The following is a 23,941-nucleotide window of genomic DNA, read 5'->3' on the forward strand; positions in this document are numbered from 1 at the left end:
AAATCACAATACATTTTTTTTAGAAGAATTATGCTGGAATAATATTTTTCTGATTGCGTTCTATCGTTCTATGTAATTATACTAGTTAGTAATATTAAAATATTGATCAAAAGTATTGATACACTTATGTGTAATTATGAAGTGTTATATAGATTTATATACATATTATTTTTCAAATTAACTGAAAAAATCTAAATAATAACAATGTAAATTAATCTAGCTAAGTTATTTAGATAATTCACTAACTAGCAAAGTTTAAAATCTTGATAAAATTAACTTTTAAACAAGCTAATTCTCAACTTTGCGAAATGCATATGGAATATGGATACACTAAAAGTTATACACGATATAATTAATACGGATAGTACCGGCTTGATATATTTTCACTAATTTTACAATTCTTCTTTCTTCAAAACTTCAAGGACCACTATTTATAGTGTTGATATGTAAATATTTATTGTTAGTAAATTATTTGACGGGTTGAAATAAACTATAAGGGTTTTACATCCTTTTACACTATGCTTTTATATACAATAGGTAAAAATTATTTTTTATATTTCCCCTTTCATGAAATAATAACCTCCCAGGTTACGCTTCTACTCTTACGTACTGTAAGCCTTCTTAAAAATACCTTAATTTATCATAAAGTCATCCGTGTTTACCCAATTTCACTACCATCAATTTCGTTAAGAGGATGTCAGTATGTACACAATTTGTTTTCTCTATCCGACCCACGAGCAAATTTACATTTAGCAGAACTGCAGAACCCACCCTGTCTTGTTACTTTTAATATTAGAGTGAATTCATCTATTATCAAATTTTAAGTCGGTATACTACGTTGGTTTTTTTTATGATATTTAAGATTTAATGTTATTCATAAGAATTTTTAAATTGTAATAAGTTACACTCTCATAATAACTTACATACAAATTAAATTACAAAAAAAATGTGTAGCGAGTAGCGGACACAGGTAATGTTTTTACTTAAAGTTTGATAATAGTTGAATTCACTGTAATAATATTAAAAGCAACAACACAGGGTTGGTTCTGCTAAAACATAAATTTGCTATGTTGATTGTGGGTCTCAGAGAGAAAATAAATGGTGCGCTGATATTCTCATAAACTTAAAATGTATAGCATACACTAATGTAATATAGATATAAATATATAATGTATAAATAGTAGAGACTATAATATATATATATATTATATTATATTATATTATATTATATTATATATTATATTTCACACCACTGGTGAACTACACCAGACGTGAAAAACCGAGCTCGTGAGGGACATCTATCACTATACAAGTATACCTATGTCCTAACGTCCTAATGTCCTATATTATGCATTACATAATACCTAAACAACGTCCGATATAAATAATATTAATTTTATTGAATTTGTTTGGTCACAAAATGTATTATGTATTTATGTAGATAGGTAGTGTTTTACGTTGGTACTTTTAAATTTAGGTAAGAACATTAATTGTAAAGAAATACGGCGTACAGATCGAATAGGTTTAAATTTTAGGTTTAAATTAAATAATCTTAATGCTATCGTTAATAATTGCTAATTGGTAAGGTGCCTCTAGTTACCTACGTTTAATCGTTCAAACCAACACGACCAAATCAAAAGAAAAGTTGACCAACTATCATTCTGCCTTGAATCAAAAACTAATTGTTGTTTTATTTTTTGCTCTTAAATCCACAGAGTAATTATAGGTATCTATAACCTGTACGCATGCTGCATAAGCCATCGGTCAAGGTGACAGGACAATGTCATGCCATAAGGCATAAGCACATCATATAGGTAATATTATGCTTAAAACTATTATTTGTTTCTCATTGTAGTATAATACAATTAGTATGTATAAAAATCATAATGTTATCGATTAAAAAATGTCGATAAATTTAATTTCTTCGAAACAATTTGTCAACAAAAAAATTATGATCTGATTATTGAATACTATTATAACAGTACAGCATACAATAACTATAATATTGCATTACACTCGTTTAATTTTATCTTTTAATTTTAAACTGTAGATAAGTAGGTATAGAGCGCGCGTCATTTAATTTAGATCCCTATAGTATTTCCCCCGCTACACATAAAAATATGATATAGGTACCAATTATTTTATAATTATTAATTATTTCGATTAGTTGTCCGAATGTTGTCCTGCGGTTATCTGAATATTATTTATTTTTAAGGCCACATAGGTATTTTGTTCATACATATTATTATTGTAATGATTTAACAATTTTTATAGTAATACTATACACGCTCGAGTTTCACAAACAGTTCAGTAAATATTTAAGAAGCGTTGATTATTTATGTTTTCAACTTTTATTCTTTACAACACTTTTGTTGAAAATCATAAAAAACCATTTCAACCGTTGTCGCCGTCACAAGTCATCTAACAAGTGCGTTTTAAACTTTAATCGTCCCGAGAATACTTTATAATAAATTAAAATACTGTTTATTATTATATTATATTTAAGTATAAATTATAATACGTTAATACCTAGGTATATTATATTAGTATTATTATTAAATTTTAATTTAATGGGACTATGGGAGTATGGGACCATCATAGATTTTCTGCGTAGTATATCAAAAACAAATGGACGCAATCTACTCCTGCCGTTATCATTTCTTATCATTAGTTATCAACAATAACAAGTTTTTAAAATATTAATGTTTTAGACGTTTCAAACTTTCAAAATTTCCTGTCCAAAACTCGTCTCTTGTAAACCGATCTGCTGGATTTTCATTGCGTCGGTCATTGATGCAATTGGCGCAGTCCAAGTCAATAATATTAACTGTCGTCAATAAGTTCAGATTGTCGTTCGGAAAGTATTTCAAAATGAGTGCTGTGAGTTTTACCGTGGGACGCAAAAATTGTTCCACGGCGGGTGTGGACGTATCTAAAATGTGTGCCGCACACCAAGCCATCGATAAGCATGTTAAAGTAATATTATATCATTTAGATCACCTGATATGTGTCAATTCTTATTACTATTCTTTTACTGTTGTTTGTGATATATCATCAGGACGGCATGATACTGGGCATTGGTAGCGGCTCGACTATTGTGTACGGTGTTCAACGATTGGGTAACCTTTATAATATTTGAGAAATATATATTCTTGTAGTGTAACTATCTATATTTTCATCTTTAGCACAAAGAACAAAAGACGAGAATTTATCTGTTGTTTGTGTGCCAACGTCTTATCAGGCACGTCAGCTGATAATCGATTATAAACTAACATTGGGAAACTTGGACACACATCCTAAAGTAAGTAAAAAACATGATACTACTAAGTACTAACACAATCAAAATGTTTAAATTTGTATGATCAATCAGATAGATTGTACAATTGATGGAGCAGATGAGATTGAAAAGGGAACTTTGACATGCATAAAAGGAGGAGGAGGATGTTTGACACAAGAAAAAATTGTAGCATCGTGTTCTGAAAAATTGATAATTGTTGCCGATGGAGCGTAAGCATATTTATTTTAATAAAAATGTTGTTTTATTTTTTATATATGTTTGCAATTGATGTTAAGTAAAGAGGTGAACCATTTGGGTCAAAAATGGAAGAAAGGTATACCTATTGAGGTTATACCTATGTCATATAAACCAACTCAGCAAAAAATTGAAGGAAAATATGGAGGTGAAGCCATTTTGAGGATGTCTGCTGATAAAGCAGTAAGTTAATAATAATAAATACAATCAATATTATAATACAGCGATTCCCAAATTTTTAGCCGGCAGTGCCCTTTAGTTGGTCCATATTTATCGTTGGTGCCCTCATGTGAATACCACAAAGAACATGATAAAAATGAACACTAGTTCTCATCATTAACTAATTTAAATAATTGTATTGAACATATTATAAACAAACTACAGTTGAAAATAAAGAGAATAAATATTACCAAATAGAAAAACTGCTTTCAAAGTTAAAAATGAATGTGAAAAACTAATGAGATTTTTGTGGCTGCTTATTTTTTGAAAGTTTGGCAATATCTGGTTCAAATGTTGACAACTGGATACGGAGGTCAGGTTCTACATTAAGACAGTTTCGGTATTTGGTTTGAGTAGCCGTATAGCCTGAAAATCCTGTCTCACATAAATAAGTGAAGTAGCTAAAGGTAGGAGTATTGTTATTGCTTTTTGACTCAAATCTTCAAAACTTGTTTTTTTTAAATTAAGCTAAAATTCAATGTAAGAATTGCTGCTAAATGTGAATTTTGAGGAAGTCGTGTGTGTATAATGTTATCTGAATTTATGCGGTGTGTGTCATTTATCTATTAATGGATACAGATTAAAAACGGTACATTAGATAAACAGAGTGTGCTAAATAATTTTATACTTACGTAAAACAATTATTTGTCTTTTTAACTACAATAAATTGGAAATAATTTTTTTCATTCTCGGATGTATCGTGGTGCTCCTGAAATGAGCTTGGGGTGCACAAGTTGAGAACAGCTGTTATAATATATAATAGGTTTTAATTTTTTTTTTTTCAGGGACCTTTGGTTACAGACAATGGTAACTTCTTATTGGATTGGGTTTTTCCTGAAACAAAATATTGTTGGTCATCCGTCCACAATTACTTAAAACTAATCCCAGGTATGTTGTATTAATTATATACACGAGCCATTACATTATTATATATATAAATATATATATATGTATTTTAAGGAGTGGTTGAGACTGGATTATTCATTGATATGTCTGATGAATGCTTGGTCGGCGACGCACAAGGCAATGTACGACTACTGAAGAAGACTGAACAGACGTTAGAGTTATAGGTTAAATCTAATATCTGTATTACATGTCATTATATTATTTGAATTGGATAACATTCTCTTTAAAATCTGAGTATTATGACTTTTTATTAACTTTTAATTTTGTGTTGCTTAAATCAAATAGCGTTTTAGAATTTTTAGATCTACAATTAATACTGTTTTTATAAAATATTTTATGTTAACTTATTAAAATTAGTAATACCCAAATTTAAAAATATAATTTATCAACTTATTGATAAGTACGATAACCAGCTGCTCTATTACCCACAATTAAAAATTATAGACTTTAGCTATAGGTAGTTAAAACAATTGAGTAAATTATAGCCATACCTTCTAATAATTACCTACTTAGTCCTTTGTTTTAAACGACAATATAATATAAAGTAAATAGTTTTTTTTAATTTATAAAGAATGTAGAGTTTAAGTAGCCAGGTCGGTATTAATATAATAATTTTAATATACTCTTTAATTATTATAAATAAAGTATATTATTATTAATAATATAGTGTGGCTTGGCACAACGCGTTGGCTGCAATTTATCATGGTGACCAAACCACATTTTTTTAACTTGTTAACTCATTCAATTAAAATTTTAGATTCTGAGCTGAGCGATGAATCCATTGATTTTACAGTGATGTGTTTTTTTTTTTGTGTGTGGCATTACCGTTTAGGCTGTAAAACTGCTTTGATTGTCTTTAATAGTATCTTATTCGATGGGAAAGTGATACTAGTTCATGCATTTGGGAAGTCAAAATTTGTAATTCTCTATAGTTTTCAAAAGCGCAGGGAAAAACAGAACTAAAATAAGGAAAAACGGTAATTTTTACACAAAAATAGTTTTTGACAAAATTGATTTTGGTTTTTGGTGTAACTCTAAAACAAATAACCGTATAAACATGAACATTTTCCTGAATGATTATTTTTTCGTTTTTTAAACACCATACAATTTTGACTCTTTTTGAGCTGTTCACGAAAATTGTCAGTTTTCAATTGTTTATTTTTTTTTTCCATAAATATCAATAAAATTTTATTTTTGGATAAAAAAGCGTGAAAGTTTAAAAAGGCTCCTGATATATTGATAATAAAGAATTAAAAAATATTAAAAAAGCAAGGCACAATTTTTTTTTTATAAGCATTTATAGTTTGAATTTTGACAAAATTTAATAATTATTTTGTAGTTAAAAATGTATGAAATGTTCAACTTTTATAGCTAAGAATTGAAAATTTAAAGCAAGGTTCCTCGTGAATAGGTTACATATAAATTACATAATTCACTATAATATCATAAGCTGACTGGCCGTTTTTGCTCAGAATCGTTTTTCTTATACAATGTTATATCATTGAATACAAATTTAACACCATCCATTACAGTAACCCACTTGTAAGTTTGTAACTTACTGTACAGCAGAGCAACACCCACTTGCCCACCTTTTTTTTCATTAAAATTGAAACAATATTAGTTGAATTATATGTGAATGCAGGATGAAATAGGTATTTATCTCTAAATAGTCAGACATGTTATAGTAATTGTTAAAATCTATGGTAAGTAGTAATTACTGATGTAGTAGTGTATAGGTACATATAGTAGAATATACCTATATTATATAGTATAATATTATAAAAAAATACTTGCATTTGTATTCAAATACTTTGTGAGTATTTGTAAATACATTTTTATAATAGTATTTTAAAAGTATTTTTAATACTTTTTTATTCGAATACTAGTTTTAGTATCTTAATACTTTTTCAAAAGTATTTTTTACAAGACTGTAATTATATTTTATTTTATTTTATAATTTCAACGCTTGGTGCCAATTTTACAAAAATATGAAGTATTTATAAATATATGTACAAAATATAAATAATATGGTATGTAACTAATACATGAATAAGTAATAATATATGAAACAAATTAAATCCAGACATACGGCTTCCATTACAATTACTATAATTTGTAATAAACAGTCTTTCACTCAAAAAATTAAAGTTAAAAGTTCTGGAAAGTTATACTTGAAGTCTGGGTGTATTGCTTACACCTCGAAAGGTGTACTAAAAACTGAACAAGTATTAAATCAAACATATTTCTCAATTCCAGTAGACTTATCTCTTACAAATGATTCATGCTGTAATGTATTCAATTTTTCTAATCAGGCCTATCCCAAACCTATCCACTTCGATGAAATAAAAAATATTAAATTTAATAAAGATGCGTTCAATACAATAAATAAACAATTAGACCAACAAGATATGTTAATAAATTCGCTTATTGTAGATAAAACGTATGAATTTATATACACAAACAAATATTTAGTTGTCATAATAATAGTTTTTTTAATATATTTTATAGCAAAATTTTATTTAAATAGGAAAGCAAAAAAATTAGCTATAGAAAACATTAATTTAAGTTACAATCCTCCAAGTTCTAAAAATTAATTTAGTAAAGGTTCTTAGTACGTATACCTGATATTATATATTATTATATAATTGTCAAATACCATTCACAACATTTATATTATTTTTTCGGAAGTTAATAATTAGTATGTAGGTATATGTTTATCTTACTTTTTTCTACACTTATATATTGTATAAATGTTCTTGTATAAATATATTTTATTTTATAACATACTTTAATGAAATTGTTCAAATAATCGAATGTATAATCGGATTCAAATGCATCACCTTTATAAATTCAATTTTATTTGTTACTTTTAAAGTAATTACTAATTTGTATAGTTGTGTTGTAAAGATATCTAATACACTAATTATTTTATGATTTGCCTTGGCAATGAGCACCCTCACTTGTTTATTAGATATTAAAAAAAAAATTGTATTATTACTATTATGTACCTAAAAATTTTAATATATATGTCTCATTATATACTATATCGTGTGTTTTTTATTATTACTATTATCTATAAAATTGCTACTTGTAAAGTTGGGTAACTGAAACACCCACTTAGGTTGAATTTATATATTTTTGTATATTATATTGGGCTCACTGCCCGTAATAAATAAATAATAATAAAATAATGAGTTTTAGTTTTTATAAATTCTTATATTTTTAACACAATAAATATTATATGTTGTATAGAAATTAGTTTTAAATGTTTTTGAAGAGTTTGTTATGAATATTTTATATAAAATTAGAGGACTCGATTTTCGATATTTCATTTTCAAAATATATAAAATCGTTTTGCATTTTTTGTTTTTTGTTTTCACTTTTTTGATTTGTGAATAATTGGTATAATAAGCTAAAATATCAAAAATCTAGTGCTATACGTTAACAGATTCAACTCTCCTCTTCAACTTTTATAAGAGGTTTTTTGATCTAAACCCAGTCAGTCAGCCGTGTTTTTGGAACTAAAAAATAAGTTTTTACTCACAGCCGCGGATGTCACGGCAATACGGTAATGCAAGGACGGTCGCGGGCATCGTAATAAATCGAGCATAATTTTATTATACTATGTTTTATTTCACGTAAATAATAATATGAACGTAATAGGTATATATAAAAATAATGCAACGACGTGCGAAGCGCGGACCGCCGATAACAGACCGGTTTTGACCTGCCGGCGGCCGGCGAGTCTGGATGTCGGAGCTAGGAGGGGACAAACGCTGCCGCTAGAAACAAAAGCAGCACATGACGGCCGTAATTAAATTTTTTTTACTGTAAAACATGCCAATTTTGTTCCAATAATACGGCTTACAGAATGGTTTTAGAGCAAAATACCTTAATTAAAAGTTGTAGAGAAGAGTTATATCGGGTGACGTATAAGACTCGATTTTCGATATTTCCTTCTCAAAATCGATAAAATCGTTTTGCGTTTTGACTTTTTTTCACTTTTTTACTTGCGAATAATTGGTATAAAAAATTAAAATATCAAAAATCGAGTCTTATACGTCACCCGATATAACTCTCCTCTACAACTTTTAATTAAGGTATTTTGCTCTAAAACCATTCAGTAAGCCGTATTATTGGAACAAAATTGGCATGTTTTTGTACGGTATTTTTGCCCGTGTGGCGTCCTCTTAATGGGTCATTTTTGTCATGATATATCATGGTAACAATTAACCGTGAATGGGCGTCGTACACTCATAAGGTTTATGCTGATCACGGATTAAGATTATCTTAGTCCGTGATGCTGATTGATGGGCTTTTGTTGTTTAACAAGGTGATAATTCTATTAATATATTTTAAAAATGTGTATACCTATTATGATTATTATTTTTATAAATAAATTGTTTATGTAAATTATTAATAAACAAATTATAATATAATATACTTAGTTATTTTTCATCTATTTGTTTTAACTATACATTCTTTCAACCCAACATAGTGTTTTAGCAGGCGTGCCTCAAGGCAACTATATTGCCCCATTTCTATATATTTTTTACACTGCGGATATCCCAGTTAATCAGTTCACTCTCATCAGAACTTACGCAGACGACACAGCCATACTTGCCTCAAATGCAGACCCTGCCGTTGCCAGTCAACAAATCCAAGCCCACCTAAACACCCTTATGTCTTGGTTCAACAAATGGGGGATCAAAATCAAAGAAACCAAATCAACGCATATTACCTTTTCTCTAAGACCCCGAGACTGCCCGCCGATCTCTTTAAACAACTCTACTATTCCGCACTGTACCCAAGTTAAATATCTCGGTCTCACACTGGACAGAAGACTTACCTGGGGTCCTCATCTCATGGACAAACGAAAAAAGTTAAACAGCAGACTTCACCTACTCAGGCCCTTACTAAGATCCAACATCAATATCCAAAACAAAATTATTATATACAAATGTCTCCTCATATGGCATCATACTCTGGGGCCCAGCCAAAAAATCCAATTCTCAAACGATTCAAGCTTTTCAATCAATCATTGCTAAAGCTCCCTGGTACGTAACAAACAAATTACTTCATGATGACCTTCAAATCAAAACCATCCATGATACAGCCACCAATTTCTACAAAAGGTTTCATGGGAAACTCCATATGAACCCCAACCACCTCATCTCTCAATTGGCCTCAAAAACTCTTCATGACAACCCCACAAGACGTCTCAAACGTAACTGGTGCAGAGATCTTAACCAATAAAATACATTTATATTACTCATAAAAATTTAATTTCATTGTAAAAGGGTAACTCGACTGCGAGCCTCCCTACAAGTTACTCAAATCCATTGTTTTATATTATTTATTATACCTTATCATATTTACTTATTGTATATAATGTACAGATTGTAAATCCTCAATAAACGCCATTATATAAAAAAAAACTACATTAGAGACTAGAATCCGTTTAAAATGACAGTCAAGAAATTCGCCAGCGCAAACCGGTGTAGATTTCCCCTTAAAAAGTAAACCGGTGTGGTTTTAAGAAATTCACTGTACTAAACCGATTTAAAAATGAGGCACACCGGTTTACTTTTTTTCGACCACGATAACGAGGTGGTCGATAAATACCGATCATGATTCGTCCCCACCATAAACATGATATTTCCCCTTATTTAATTTGTTATCACGTTAACATTATTCGTTATCATGGTTGTTTAAATTTAAAATTCTAAATATATCTTATTGTTAATAATATGGTTAATAATTATTTTTTTATTAATAAATTATTAATTTAATATCAAACTATTAAAGTGACAAACCAGACAAGCTGCTGACATAGTGCATTTATTATTTAATATGGAGGACTTCGAAGTTTCATTTAATATGAACGATTATGTTACAGCAGATACTACTAATAATATGATTGAAACATTTGAAACTGAAGGTAAATTGCTAAGTGAATATTAAATAACTAAAAATTAAAACGGCATACCTAGGTATTTTTCATATTTTAATATTATTTAATCTGTGGTATTACCATATTTGTAGGTTCTATTGAAGAGGAATTCGTAGACGTGTTTCCTAATGAAGATGACGTTCAAGAAACAAGCATGTGTTTAATTAATTTGATTTTTAGAAATAATAATTTAATAACAGTTTTTTTTTTATAGTTTGACACTGGTTGTAGGTCTTATAATATCTATGTAAACAAGCCGACCCCGCGTAGCTTACCCCGCATATGCAGAAGTAAACGTTTTCTGAATACGGGTAAACAAGTATCTAACATCTTGTTTGGTTTACAGAATCTGTAAGTTACCTAATCGAGTTTCGATTCAATATTGTACCACAGGTTATTTGTTTAATATATTCCACGATTGTACCATGACAAATTATTTAATTATATATTATATAATTTATCACCGATTGTACATTTGTAGTTTGTACTGTGATTTCAAGTTTCAACGGGTCACTAAAGACTGCATTAGGATTATTAAAGCTCGTGGTGTGGTGGATTGAAAAACCATTAAGTGTGGCAAATGTAAGTATTCATTAATTTAGAAAATATTTAGAACCATTCTGAGTTTAATAAATTCATTATTCATTAAGAAGATGTCAGTGCACTATTTGTTTTCTCTCTGACAGTCTGATCCACCCACAACATAGCAAATTAACGTTTAGCAGACCAACCCTGTGTTATTACTTTTAATATTAATAACATAGAGTGAATTCACAAAATTCACAGAATTATCAAACTTAAAGTTAAGAACATTACTTGTATGATTTACTTTTCTACGACTTGTATCCCTACTTTGGCTATTTTATGATATTTTAATTGTTATGGATATTAATAGTTATGAGTGTGTAAATTATTACAATTTAAAATATTGTAAAAAAGGCAACATAGAGAATAGAGATACATCCTTACAGGTAATCAGTGGCGTGGCAAGCATATTTCAAACTTAGGCAAAGTATTTGAAAAATGACCCACCCACTACCTCTTACTACATAATATATAATTTAAACCTTTATGCTAATTTAGAAATTTTGTTATAGAAAGTCATCAATAATTTAGCATAGACAAAATATTATAATAGTTAATTATACATTCGTCCACGAAAATTTTAATTTTTAAAAAAATAAAATAAATATCTAGGGCTAAGCAATTGCATTAGGTAAACGTCGTTAAACATGAAGCTTAATAGAATTAATAATAAAATTAATTCACTCTAATATTAAAAGTAATGCCGGATCCACACAGAATCTGATTTTTGTTTTTGTTTTCTGTTAAAAAACAATTTAGATTGTCCCGTTTATGTTGGGAAAAGTTGAGTTTATATTTTGTTTAGTTTTCTTGTTTTGTGTGGACCTGGCATAACAGCACATGGCTGGTTCAAATAAACATAAATTAGCTATGTTGCATTGTTGCGTGTGGATCAATGAGACAAAATAAATGCTGCACTAACATCACAGTTATATCTAAAGGTCTACACGTAATGTAGAGATCTGTGGCTGACATACTCTTAATGAGTGTTTGGTTTTCATTAAATTGTATGGTATATTTACATATTATTATTTTTGATTGTAGTTAATATATCATTAAGGGACTGTTGTTTTTAAAATATTGAAACAAAAAGAAATACCGTACCCTGTGTACAATGAGAGGGCTCATGGCTAGAGGTGTAACAGTTATTATATACTTCCATCCATCAGCCCAAACATTAAACATAATTCAAACCATTCTTACTGAGGCGGGTGACCCCGTTTCACTAGCACCACCTTCCAAGGTCTGGTGATACGTCATATGGTGAGTAATTATTTATAAATTGCATATAATTAAACTATTTATAATCAATTTTTATTGATTGCCGCTAATCAGTTATTAACTATTTAATAAGTGCTTTAAATTTAAATAAACAATTACAATAGACGACAGTAGGGGGCAGGCACATGACTAGGATTACACAATTAGGGTGGCCTAATTAATACCACCAACATTTTTCTTGAGTGGCCAACATTCAAAAATTGAATCTTCACGATAAATTACATGCTGTTATGCTCATATTTGTAATTGTCGTGGAACACAGCGTTAGAGATAATTATGTAATAATAACAAATATCTAATAGACATTTTTGAATATGGTTTAACTGTTTTTACTACATTATTTGAACCTTTGATATTTTTACAATACAATGGGGTGGCCAGTAAATATTTTGTTTGACCAGGCCACCTCATAGGCGCAACTAGGGTTAAAATTCTGGGGGGGGGGCTAACAAAACTATTTATTTAAGATAACCCATTGGGGGCTTATATCTAAATCAATAAGGGATATTCGTGGGGAGGGGCTAAATCTTAGTCAAGGGGGCTAAGTCCCCCTAGTTGTGCCAATGGACCACCCCTTAGCTACGTGCCTTGTAGGGAGTTGTACCCAGCAAAGTACCTTTTCCTAGATATCTACATATCTATAGTTGACTACTGAGTTTTGGTATAGTCCAAGGGTGCCTATCAATCAGAACCTAGGAGGGTGACAATATCATAAAAAAATTACTAAAAACCAACCAAATTGATTTTATTAAATAACAGAAAATAAATACACAATATAGATAAACCATGTACCTATGTAATATGTCATGTATTATAATATCATAATTTAAAGCCAACTTTGCTAGATCTGTAGCTACTTAATTATTTTTTCTAACTAATTGGTCAGTTGGAATTACATCTTGATCGCATTTATTTTGAGTATACTGTTAAAAATACCGAAAAACACAATCGTGCTATACATTTTATATACATGTTTATATTGTATATGTAGTTATATAGTATTTTTAGGGTATAAAACAATTTTTATAAAATAACTATTTTTAACATAATATACAATATTTATTTTATTTCTAATATATAATTTATAAAATAATATAATTCTTATAAATTATTTATGTTTAGTAAAGTCTGGATCGTTTTGGAAATGGATTGCCTCATATCTGCACGATCGAACACAAGCTGTAAAAATTTACTTTCCATGTGATATATAAAGATATTGTAAATTTTAGTTAATTGCTTTAATTAACGAATTTACCTATTTTACTATTCTGTAATATTTTGTAATAGACTTCCACTGGTGCATGCAATCTTGACTGGAAAGACTGAAGAAATATATGTGGTATTGTTGTTGTACAAAAGAAAGGTGGTGCCCTTATTGTAGAACAATATAGTATTAATTACTGATTTTGAATTCGGTCTCATTAATGCGATCAGAATTTGTATTTCCAGAAAGTCAACATCAAGGATACTATTTTCACTCTTGCTATGTACATAATATAATTTATATAACAGTATATGTATTAAGCTTATTAAAATTAAAATTGTATATTAATTAAACTATTTTCAACTTATTAAGGCTGTCATAGGCTGTCAACCCATATGCAATGCAAGAAAGGGTTGAGTATTCAATGAAAACTTATCCCATAGCTTAGAATGGTAATTGTTTAACAATCATAAATTATCTGAACTAATAACTGAATAATTTAAATAATTAGTAATTGACTACATGGGAATTATACATAGTTTTTATTTTGCTGAAAATCCTTGCTTTGCCATACTTGTCAGCAATATGTCAAGGCGAAATCATCCCATCAATGGTATATGGATTTAATTCAATAGATGAATATGTAAATTAATATCTAGGAATAGCAGCACAACTTGCAGATCTCTTATTGAACTATGTTTAGGCATATTTGTTTGACACAATCAGACCGTCCAATAACTGTATACAACCAATACATAAGGACCAATAATTATATTGAAGCTCGCTATGCTTCAATATTGAGACTTATGAAGCCACATCCCAAATGTGATTCAAACTACTTTAATTTGTATCTCATGTAATTTTGTCATATTTGTTTCTTTTTAACTTATGTGCTTGTAGAACCATAGCCATAATTTGGGTTTAATTTATAGGACTAAGTATTTTCTATTGTAAGAAAGAAGAAATTAATAAGTAATACATATCCACTAATTTACAGCTCAGTTACTTTTCTTGGAGAATTTAATTTAGGCAGACGATGCAGAATCTAAAAGTAAGATATACTAATAACTTAATATATCAATCCGTTATCTAAAATAAAATATATACCTATGTTTTTCATATATTATTTAATATTTATAACAGATTTGTAACAGTGTACCAACCAGCGCACGGGTACAGAATACAGCAGCTGTTAGAATGTTTCTTGAGGAACTCACTCAAGATTTAAATCCTGATAGGATAGATTAATAACCTTCCTAAGGAGAGCTGGCCATAGAGCAGATGGTTATATGCCCGAGAAATTGGTCCACATCCTGGTAAATGTATTACATTGGTTATATTCCTAGAAAAAAAATAGCATACCTACTCTAATATAATAATCTTTGTCTAAAGGCGAAGAAGAACTTTTAATAAACTCTGCCCAATGAATTAGCCATTCAGATGTTTAATGTATATTTGTAAATATGTGTTTGTAGTACTTTGTACATATATTTGTGTATAAACTAAATTTGTTTGTAATATTTAAATGCATAGTTGTAAACAGTGTGCAGTTTGTATGTTCTTGGTATACTCCTATACATATAATGACATTTGTGTAGGGTACCAGGGTGTTAAGTGTATATATACTTACTTTTAAATTATGTAAATTTGTAAGAATATGTGCACAGTGTTGTTAAGTATTTGAGTAAAAATATTTAGATACTTTAAAAAAAAATCTTACTTTGTGAGAATTATATTTTGAATTGTGTATTAAGTATTTACATAATACACATTACTACATTAGTATTTACAATATTTGAATATTTGATAGATAATATTATACATATTGTATATATAATTATCTATGGGATCAAACTGGTAAACTACATACTTTAATATTTGTTAAACTGAACTATTTAATGGAATCTGCATGCAATTCCCTATCGATTCACTACATTCCATAATATTCTCAATCCAAATAACTGTTATAACATATACCAAGTTAGCTTTGAAGTTTTCGTTGTTTCAGTTAGATCTATAGACTATAACTAAATTAACTATTATAGACGCATTACAGTGCTACCCTTATTACCTGGCGATAAAATCAATGAAGGTCTAAGAGTTTAAGCTAACCTAACCCACGAAGAAATTATATTAATATGGACCTACTATAGTACTATTTAATTATATGATAATGGTGGGCTGGGCATGCCTGGCGTAGTTAAAACATACTTTTACATAATATAGTCATGTCAAAGAATCCGTTAGGAAAAAGACCTCTTGGATGTCCTAGATTAAGATGGGAAGACTTGGTAAAGAGCTGTATTCTGGGCAATGACATTTTTGAGTCTGGATTTTCTACAATGGTCACAAAAGTGAATCACAATAATTTAATAATGTATCAACTCTAAATATTATTATCATTAAAAAATAAAAATAAAAAATCTGTTTGGGGAGGGGGGGTGTTCCATTATAATACTTTATACTTTAATAAGAACAACGCGAACAAACATTGAAGATTTAATTTTCAAATACTTGGTTTATATGTTTGCTCTTTACTGGACATACTTTTTATAGGTTTAACAGTTAACATGTTTCTTTGTGTCAACACACCATACTTATGCACTAATAATAAAGAGGGGTAGAAATCCAAAATCTACTATTGCCAAAATACTGATTTTCAGGATAAACGTTTTTCTGTATTTTAAAATTTCCATAAAAACAAACTATTTATAAATAGACTAGTCATTTTTAAGAAAAGAGTTTTTTTTAATTATTAAATAATTTATTATGTTTATTTAAAGCGATTCAAATGTGTTAAATATTCTAGAGTTAAATTTTTTAGATTCTTAACAGAGCGATGAATGCATTAATTTTACAATGATGTGTTTTTAATTTTTTTTTTTTCATGTCTTCACCTTTTGAGACAGTAAAAATGCTTGGATTTTCTTCAACAGTATCTTTTTTGATAGGAAAGTGAATCTAGTTTTCAGTAGTTTTCAAAAGCGCCATGAAAAATAAAAGCAAAATTAAGGAAAAACGGGAATTTTTACACAAAATCGATTTTGGTTGAAGGTGTGACTCGTTTTGAGCTATTTTCGAACAGTTTCAAATTTCAATTTTTTAGTTTTTTTTTCTTTTAGTATCAATAAAATTTTATTTGTTGGGTAAAAAGGCTTGAAATTTTAATATAAGGCTCCTAGTATATTGTTAGTAAAATATCAAGCAAGTCAAATTGAAGTTCATATTTTTACAAGATATTCACTTGATTTCTCATGTAGCGATTTTGTTTATTTGTTGTAACTCAAAAACGAATAACTGTAAATACATGAACATTTCACTGAATGTTTATATTTTCATTTATTAAATTTAAAATTTAATAATTATTTTGTACTTAAAAATGTATAAAATGTTAAATGTTTAACTTTTATATCTAAGGATTGAAAATTGTATAGAAGTTTCCACATAAATAGGTTATATATTTCGAAAATCGAAAATGTAAAAGATTTTATTTTATTTATTGAACAAAACATAATATTCACAATCTGTATTTACAGGTTATCCAATAAGTAAATGTGATGGAAATTGATTTACAGGAGGGGGAAATTGCCCATTGGCGACACCCCGTGGGAAGCGATTTAAGGAGAGAGTAGGTCCCTACACCAGTTCCTTTTCAGGCGCCTGGGTGGATTACCTGGAATTTGATTGGATGATAGTTGGGGTGGTTATATATTTAAATCACTTTATTCACAATATAATAATATATCATCAAACTTAGTAATATCATAGGCAGACTGACCGCGTCTTCACTCAGAATCGTTTTTCTTATACAGTCATATTATAATTATTATCATTGAATTAAAATTTAACACAATCTCTTACTTTGACCCACTTGTAACCTACTGTACAAAAGAGCGACATTCACTTGCCCATCTTTTTTTAATTTAAATGTGACATTACAAACATAATACATATCTTCTATTAATATGTGTTGTTTCATACATTTTTCTTCAATAATTTTAGTTATCATTATTCGTTACTTCTAACTCATATATAATTTCTTTCAAACTATTTGAAGGATTAACGGGAAAATGTGCCGTTAAAAATAAAGAACCATTATACTTTTTTTTTTAATTTTGAAATTCCATAATGTAGTAATTGATCTATACATTTTAATCATTTTAAAACCACGCGTATAATGGCGTGAGATGCCTGCTGCACTCTAAATATAATCAAAAGTATAACCGTATGATTCTCGAACATATCCCAAATAGTTACATTTACCTATTACAATTAATATTTTAATTTGATGATATAATATTAATACCTATACCTGCGCTATGGAGTATTGTTGTATTGCCGTACTGGTTTATACAAACTACTGTTTTCAATTAAACAGGTATCATCTATTTTATCTATACCTATAACTATATCTGTATCCTGTAGATATGTGGATGTCTGTTCTTTTTTCCATAAATATTACCATTACAATTATTTATCTTTTAAATAACATACTTTACATATAGTTGTAATTTGTAACGTACCTATATAATTTTTTTAATGTAGGTAGGTATTTTATATTATTTGATTTGTGATTGTGATGTTAAAATGTTGAAAGTGAATAATACTATATACAGTAATAATGATTTTACTGTATAGGTACATAAATCGCACGATAAACGTAAAATGGTCTCTAGTTCTAAGTACGTACCCTAAGTCTTAACTATTTTGATCAGCATTGGTGCAATGCCGTTTATTAACTATTTAACTGTAGTGTTACCTAACCACAATTTTACACGGTTTTTTTGGTGGGAAATCGTATTGATGATATTTTAACAAATAAAATAATATATTTTTTTTTTTTTTTATTGGGTAACCCGCGGCAACATAGGCCATTGGGTGTAGGGGAGGGCACTGTAAGTTTTTTAAATTGGGTAGGTTGGTACACGTGTGTGTTGTGTTTTGTTTTGGCAGAATTTCTAATGGGGCACCCGTAGGTTTCTGCCATGCCCCGGGTGGGGGGATGGCGGCACTTGTTCTCCGGATACCGTGACTTGCACGGAGAAAAATGCCGCCCGGTGGTCGAGGATCGAACTCGGACCGGCTGTGCCGAATCTGTCGCGTTAGACCGCTCGGCCACCTCGTCCCCATTATAATATATTATAATAAATAATGATTGTACATTGTAATATAATATCACGATTCACGATTGTGAATATGCATCGTCGCATCGATAAAATAACTTAAAACACAGTTCCCAATCAATTCACTACTTTTATTTTTTATTTTTTTTTCGTATGCATCGTATTGTAAATACAATTCCTATTTTTTAGGTTTTTTTCACATGTTTAAATAATATCGTCTATATAATAATAATAATAATAATAATAATAATAATAATTGTTTTAATAATACCACTACAATGTAATTAAATACCTATTTTTATATAAACACCATAACTAACGCAAGCTAAAACATATTACAATGTTCGGTAAAAGTAACAATAAAAATTCCGTTTAACAAACGTTTATATTATTCAAAATTACGCACAGTAACAACTAAATTTCACTACACAAGTATCTAAACAAACTTATGAAAAATCGATAAAAATGTACAATTTATTTTTCCTTATGAATTCTTTTCTTTTTCTCGTTACAATTAATACAAACATAATCGTAATTTATTATTATCTCGTTATTTATTTAACAACATTTAATTTAATATATTATAATTTAATCAATTTTTTATGGGGGGCACAGTTATTGATATGTTTCGATTATACATTTTGGTATCGTATTCACCTGGATAAGGTGACCAAAATCACAAAAAAATTATTCACATACTGCAAACGTATGTTTACTTCAAGTACATTAATTATTAATTTGTTTATCATTTTCTTTCATTTAACATTTATATATCCACTATAACGGTTAATATATAATATAAATAAGATTATAAGGCTACTGTTGATCACATTAAAAAAAATACACAGGCTATACAGCGTTAAAATGTATATAATGATATGTATGTGTTGCAATTAAGAAAGGCTATTTTATTTTATCAAATTAAAAAAAATTTAAACAAAAGAAAATCTGTTTGAGCTTAAAATGTAATTTTTATCTTCGATTAAATCTACGAAATCCGCAATGATCGTAATGATAGTAATTAAATTCTAATAATTAATAATAATAATGATGATACCTAATAATAATAATTAATATTATTAATAACGAAATAATTAGAAAAAAAAAGAATTTTATAATTTGGACGGATATTATAATTTTTTTTCGCAAAAGACGTCGGTAAAACATAATAAATAGTAAAATAAATTACATTACTCTTCAAATAATAATTAATCGTTTGTTTTTGGAATGCGTTATTTATTCAATAATAGTCCTCATTGGAATGTATCAGTAAATTTTCTTTTACAACAAAAATAATAATACATCAACGTCTTTTGCTAGCCTGTGAACACTGTTCGTCTTACGTTTAACAGATCTGAAATAATTACCACGGCAAGCGATCACAGACTTAAAATAAAAAAGTAAAACAAAATACTTATAATTTTAAGTATTTCAAATGGTATTATTATTATTATTATTTTTTTATATATATATAAATTAATAACTATAATTATTTAATTCATTAATTATACGTCTAACTGCTTAAAAATTATAATAATAATAATAATAATAATAATAATAATAATCATCATAATTTCAATATAATACACTGAAAACATACATATTATTCCATATTATTATGTACACTGAAACGCAGGAAAAAAGAATATTTTTTTTTTCAATATTATTCATTGGTAGTTGTCTAAAATAAAATGACAATAAACTATAATAGAACGTAATCTTTGGTCTTTTTCAGTTGTATATTATTAATATTACATAAAAAAAAATTTTTTCGAGAACAAAAACATTGAAAAATTATTGTCTCTTAAAAAATTAAAAACTTAAAAAAAAGATTGTCATTTTAAATTAATTATCAAATATTATTATGTACGCGATTATTGTTAATATAATAATTTGCTTACGTGTTCCCAGAAATATCCTAATTTTTTTTTCGAAATAAAGACGAGAATACGCAACAACGAAAATAATCTTCGTACCTAACTAAAAAAACTTCCATGAGCTGCTAAACAAGCTGCACCCTGTAAATTTGTTTGAAACAAAATCTACTCGTATATAATGGCAAGAAATAAAAGACTAAATTGTATAAAAAATAGTTTGCAGAATTCAATCATTTTGTATTATAATAATAATAATAATAATTATATATAATAATTTGTTTTATATATATATATATTTTTTTTTTGACTAAACCGTTTTCGGTTTGGACGTCGCCGCGGGCCAGCTGAGGCCATACGGACCGCGCGATCCGCTTTGATCGACCTCACGCAGTCCGTTAACGTCTGACCATCCCAACAGACTTAGTCTTTTATAAAATTATTTACAATGTTTAACGTTAATTCCCTTTCAAAGCATTTGATATGTATTTAGTGAATGTATATGAGCGCGCTTACATTTTTATTTATTTATTTACTTTTTTTTTGTATGTCATTAGTAATTATTATTGCTAACATCTGAACCACGCCTATACGAAAATAGGCAATTTTTTTAGGATAAAAAAAAAATACATGAGAAACAATCACAGATTTGATGAGTCTTAAGATCTTACACTACCCACTAAACAAGCATAGGATGATTATTTAGGTATTAGTTTAAAAGCTTAGGGAATAAAGTTAGGAATTAGGTAGGTACACTATATATTATATAATATAAATATGATGAATATGTTTTATAAACACTACAGGCGAACAAGGAAGTTGTTACTGCTTTGTACAACAGCTTAAGAAGCTTTAAGCTAGTAATAATTATTCAATAATAATTTTTTTTCAAATTTAAATTGACTTAAATTAATTTTTTTCAATTATAGGGCTTTGGTAGGTTGTTTTTGTCGTGTCGCGCGTTATCTAGACTTGGGCAGGTACTCGTGGTCTATCTTGTAGTTGTCAGGTGTTGTTCAACTGCATGTGAGTATACGTGAAATTGACGTTGTCCAATTTCTTTTGGCCAGCATACTCCCTATAAAAACCAAAAAACAAAAACAAATAAATAAGACATTGTTAATTTCTCAGTGTTTTTGTGATGGGTCCTCTAAATAAGTATAAAATATAATATAATATTGTTTAGTCTATATATAGTTCGATGGAGTGAATAGTACCGAGTAGTGATGGGGAAAGGAATACGGAATTTTATTTTGTTAGTTCTTTTAAGCTCGCGTCTATCGATTTCTGTGTTTGCGTGCATTTATGTACCAACTTGTCTTGCCCACACGTGTAACCCCATTGTTAATGAGAATAGAAAAGTAAATCGAATAAAGACTTTAAAATATGTCTATCTTTCGAGAATCTCGTCCACGTGTCATGAAAAAAATCCCCCCTCGCCGCTTTATATAATGGTATATTATTATATTGTGCCTAACAATTGTGCCCTCCACCTTCTCACCTTATAATGTTTTCTTATGTACATGGGTATAGAGAAATACGTTTATCAATGTCTTCATTTATAGGCTGTCGGCCAATAATTAAACGTCTGCTTTGACTGACTGTAACTCGTTCTATATTTGAAAAAAAAACAATAAAAAAAATCCTGTCATTTTTCTCGGGCCAACTTGGATCTTATAATATATCCTAAATATTATGTAAGTGTGTATAAACATATATTATATTTATTTATATATTATACTGTAAAACCATGTGATGACGTCAATGTTTACTGTAAATACGTGAATTACGATTTTCTCACACAATGCGACAATACTTAACTCTATTTGATATTTTATAGGTACATAGTACAGATACCATACGAAGTGTTGTACGGTATAATATATTGTAGTATATATACATAGGTAGTAGATAACACCGGTTCCGAAGAAGTCTACCTCATCTGAGTGCAAATCACAGTGATAATACGAAGGATAATTACATCAAAATACATTATCAATTATATTTTTATATTGTGATTGTAAATTTCGCGTTGAGCTCGCCGTGCGCCGATCATAAACGTCACGTCAGCCGTGTGCATATCCAAAGCGATCACAAAATAACACGTCTCGCATGTGTTTTAAAGACTAACACCAAAGTCGCGCGTACATATAGGTTTAATATCATAGTCATGACTCATTGCATATGGTTTTCCATATATATTTAACTATTATATTCCAAGAGCGGCAACTACACAAACCATCTCGTATACAGGACGTGTTTAGAAAAATATGTCGAAAACATTATTATCTATACATTGGTATAGGTACATAATATAATAATATATTTTTTACATAATAATATAGTGTGAGTGACCCCGTGCGTTTATAATTAATATACTTTTACAAGAACACGGAAAAATCAAAATTTAAGCTCAAATCTTCGAGACCGTTGTTATCTATATTATTATAGTGGCGCTTTGACGTCTCACACACACACAAAACAAAAACGTACTCTTAGGTAATCACAGATAATAATATATTAATATAATGTTATTGTTGTTGTTTACGGTTTGGTTTTGTTGTGTTTTTTGTTTTTTTTTTCTGACTACTGACCTGGCGAAAATGTCTTTAAGCTCGTGGTCGGACACGAACTGCCCGAGGTTGGCGACGAACAGCGTGGAACAGGGCGGCTGGGGCTGCTGCTGGTTGGGCGGCGAGGGCAGTGCGGGGGAGGGCAGGAACGGAAGGCCGTGTGGGCCCAGCGTCAACGTCGGCTGAAAACGAGCCAATCCTAATATGATTTTATTACGCATAGTACCTTCACCGCAAGCTACGCAAATAACTATAAATTAAATCTTCTCTCGTTCGTTTCATTCGTTTCATTCCTTTTTTTCTGATTATTATTTTTCCATCGCACGCGCACACGTGACTATACTATAGCTATGACTAAACTATACAGCTACGACGTCAAATGTAACGCGCGCGATCATAATAATATAACACTACGCTACACACACACAACATAACAACTAATAAATCATCATAAAATGAAATTCTTATATAATATTATTATGGTCTCGGACACGGCGGCGGCGGAAGAACAAAATGTGCAAAGCAATAATATTATAAACATAACGCGTGGTGCGACTATAATATACAGTCGCCGCTGCATGATAATAATATTATGTTTCCGTCTTCCCGGTCGACGTGTGCCCGCGACTTCCGTTGCAGGCGTAGGTCCTGGTGAAATGCTGCAGGTGGGCAGATTTTGCCGGTCGGTGGC

General features: G+C 29.2%; 2 protein-coding genes and 1 long non-coding RNA gene across 6 annotated transcripts in view; 2 read left to right on the forward strand and 1 right to left on the reverse strand.

Moving 5' to 3' along the window:
- The first annotated feature begins 2,180 nt into the window (after positions 1-2,180).
- LOC132941672 (ribose-5-phosphate isomerase) lies at positions 2,181-5,449 on the forward strand. Its single transcript, XM_061009815.1, has 8 exons — positions 2,181-2,428; positions 2,712-2,976; positions 3,059-3,119; positions 3,186-3,301; positions 3,371-3,507; positions 3,574-3,715; positions 4,537-4,639; positions 4,712-5,449. Exons 2-8 carry the CDS (start codon positions 2,794-2,796, stop codon positions 4,819-4,821), a joined length of 852 nt encoding a protein of 283 aa, XP_060865798.1. The 5' UTR covers positions 2,181-2,428; positions 2,712-2,793; the 3' UTR covers positions 4,822-5,449.
- A 5,375-nt stretch (positions 5,450-10,824) lies between these two features.
- On the forward strand, positions 10,825-12,452 carry LOC132940213 (uncharacterized). Its single transcript, XR_009664070.1, has 3 exons — positions 10,825-10,961; positions 11,092-11,192; positions 12,240-12,452. It is a non-coding gene; the product is annotated as an uncharacterized LOC132940213 (long non-coding RNA).
- A 6,461-nt stretch (positions 12,453-18,913) lies between these two features.
- LOC132940174 (protein couch potato-like) overlaps positions 18,914-23,941 on the reverse strand; it is a 56,727-nt gene continuing 51,699 nt past the window's right edge. For 2 of the 4 annotated variants that reach the window (XM_061007629.1, XM_061007628.1), the window contains exons 7-8: positions 23,272-23,432; positions 18,914-21,755 (exon numbers count right to left, since the gene is read on the reverse strand). In XM_061007629.1, the coding sequence (XP_060863612.1) occupies positions 21,683-21,755; positions 23,272-23,432 (234 nt within the window). In that variant the 3' untranslated portion in view covers positions 18,914-21,682. Of the gene's footprint in view, positions 21,756-22,178; positions 22,291-23,271; positions 23,433-23,941 lie in introns of all 4 variants that reach the window. The other 2 variants (XR_009664066.1, XM_061007630.1) reach the window with 2 other exon arrangements.

This window comes from Metopolophium dirhodum, chromosome 3, assembly GCF_019925205.1.
Source record: "Metopolophium dirhodum isolate CAU chromosome 3, ASM1992520v1, whole genome shotgun sequence".
Lineage (NCBI taxonomy): Eukaryota > Metazoa > Arthropoda > Insecta > Hemiptera > Aphididae > Metopolophium > Metopolophium dirhodum.

Bases quoted from the DNA above. Each gene is read 5' to 3' on its own strand.
- LOC132941672 (XM_061009815.1), top strand. From the start codon at position 2,794: ATGCAATTGGCGCAGTCCAAGTCAATAATATTAACTGTCGTCAATAAG. The intron at 3,120-3,185 runs GTAACCTTTATA...TTTCATCTTTAG, and splicing joins GTACGGTGTTCAACGATTGG to CACAAAGAACAAAAGACGAG. The intron at 3,716-4,536 runs GTAAGTTAATAA...TTTTTTTTTCAG, and splicing joins GGATGTCTGCTGATAAAGCA to GGACCTTTGGTTACAGACAA.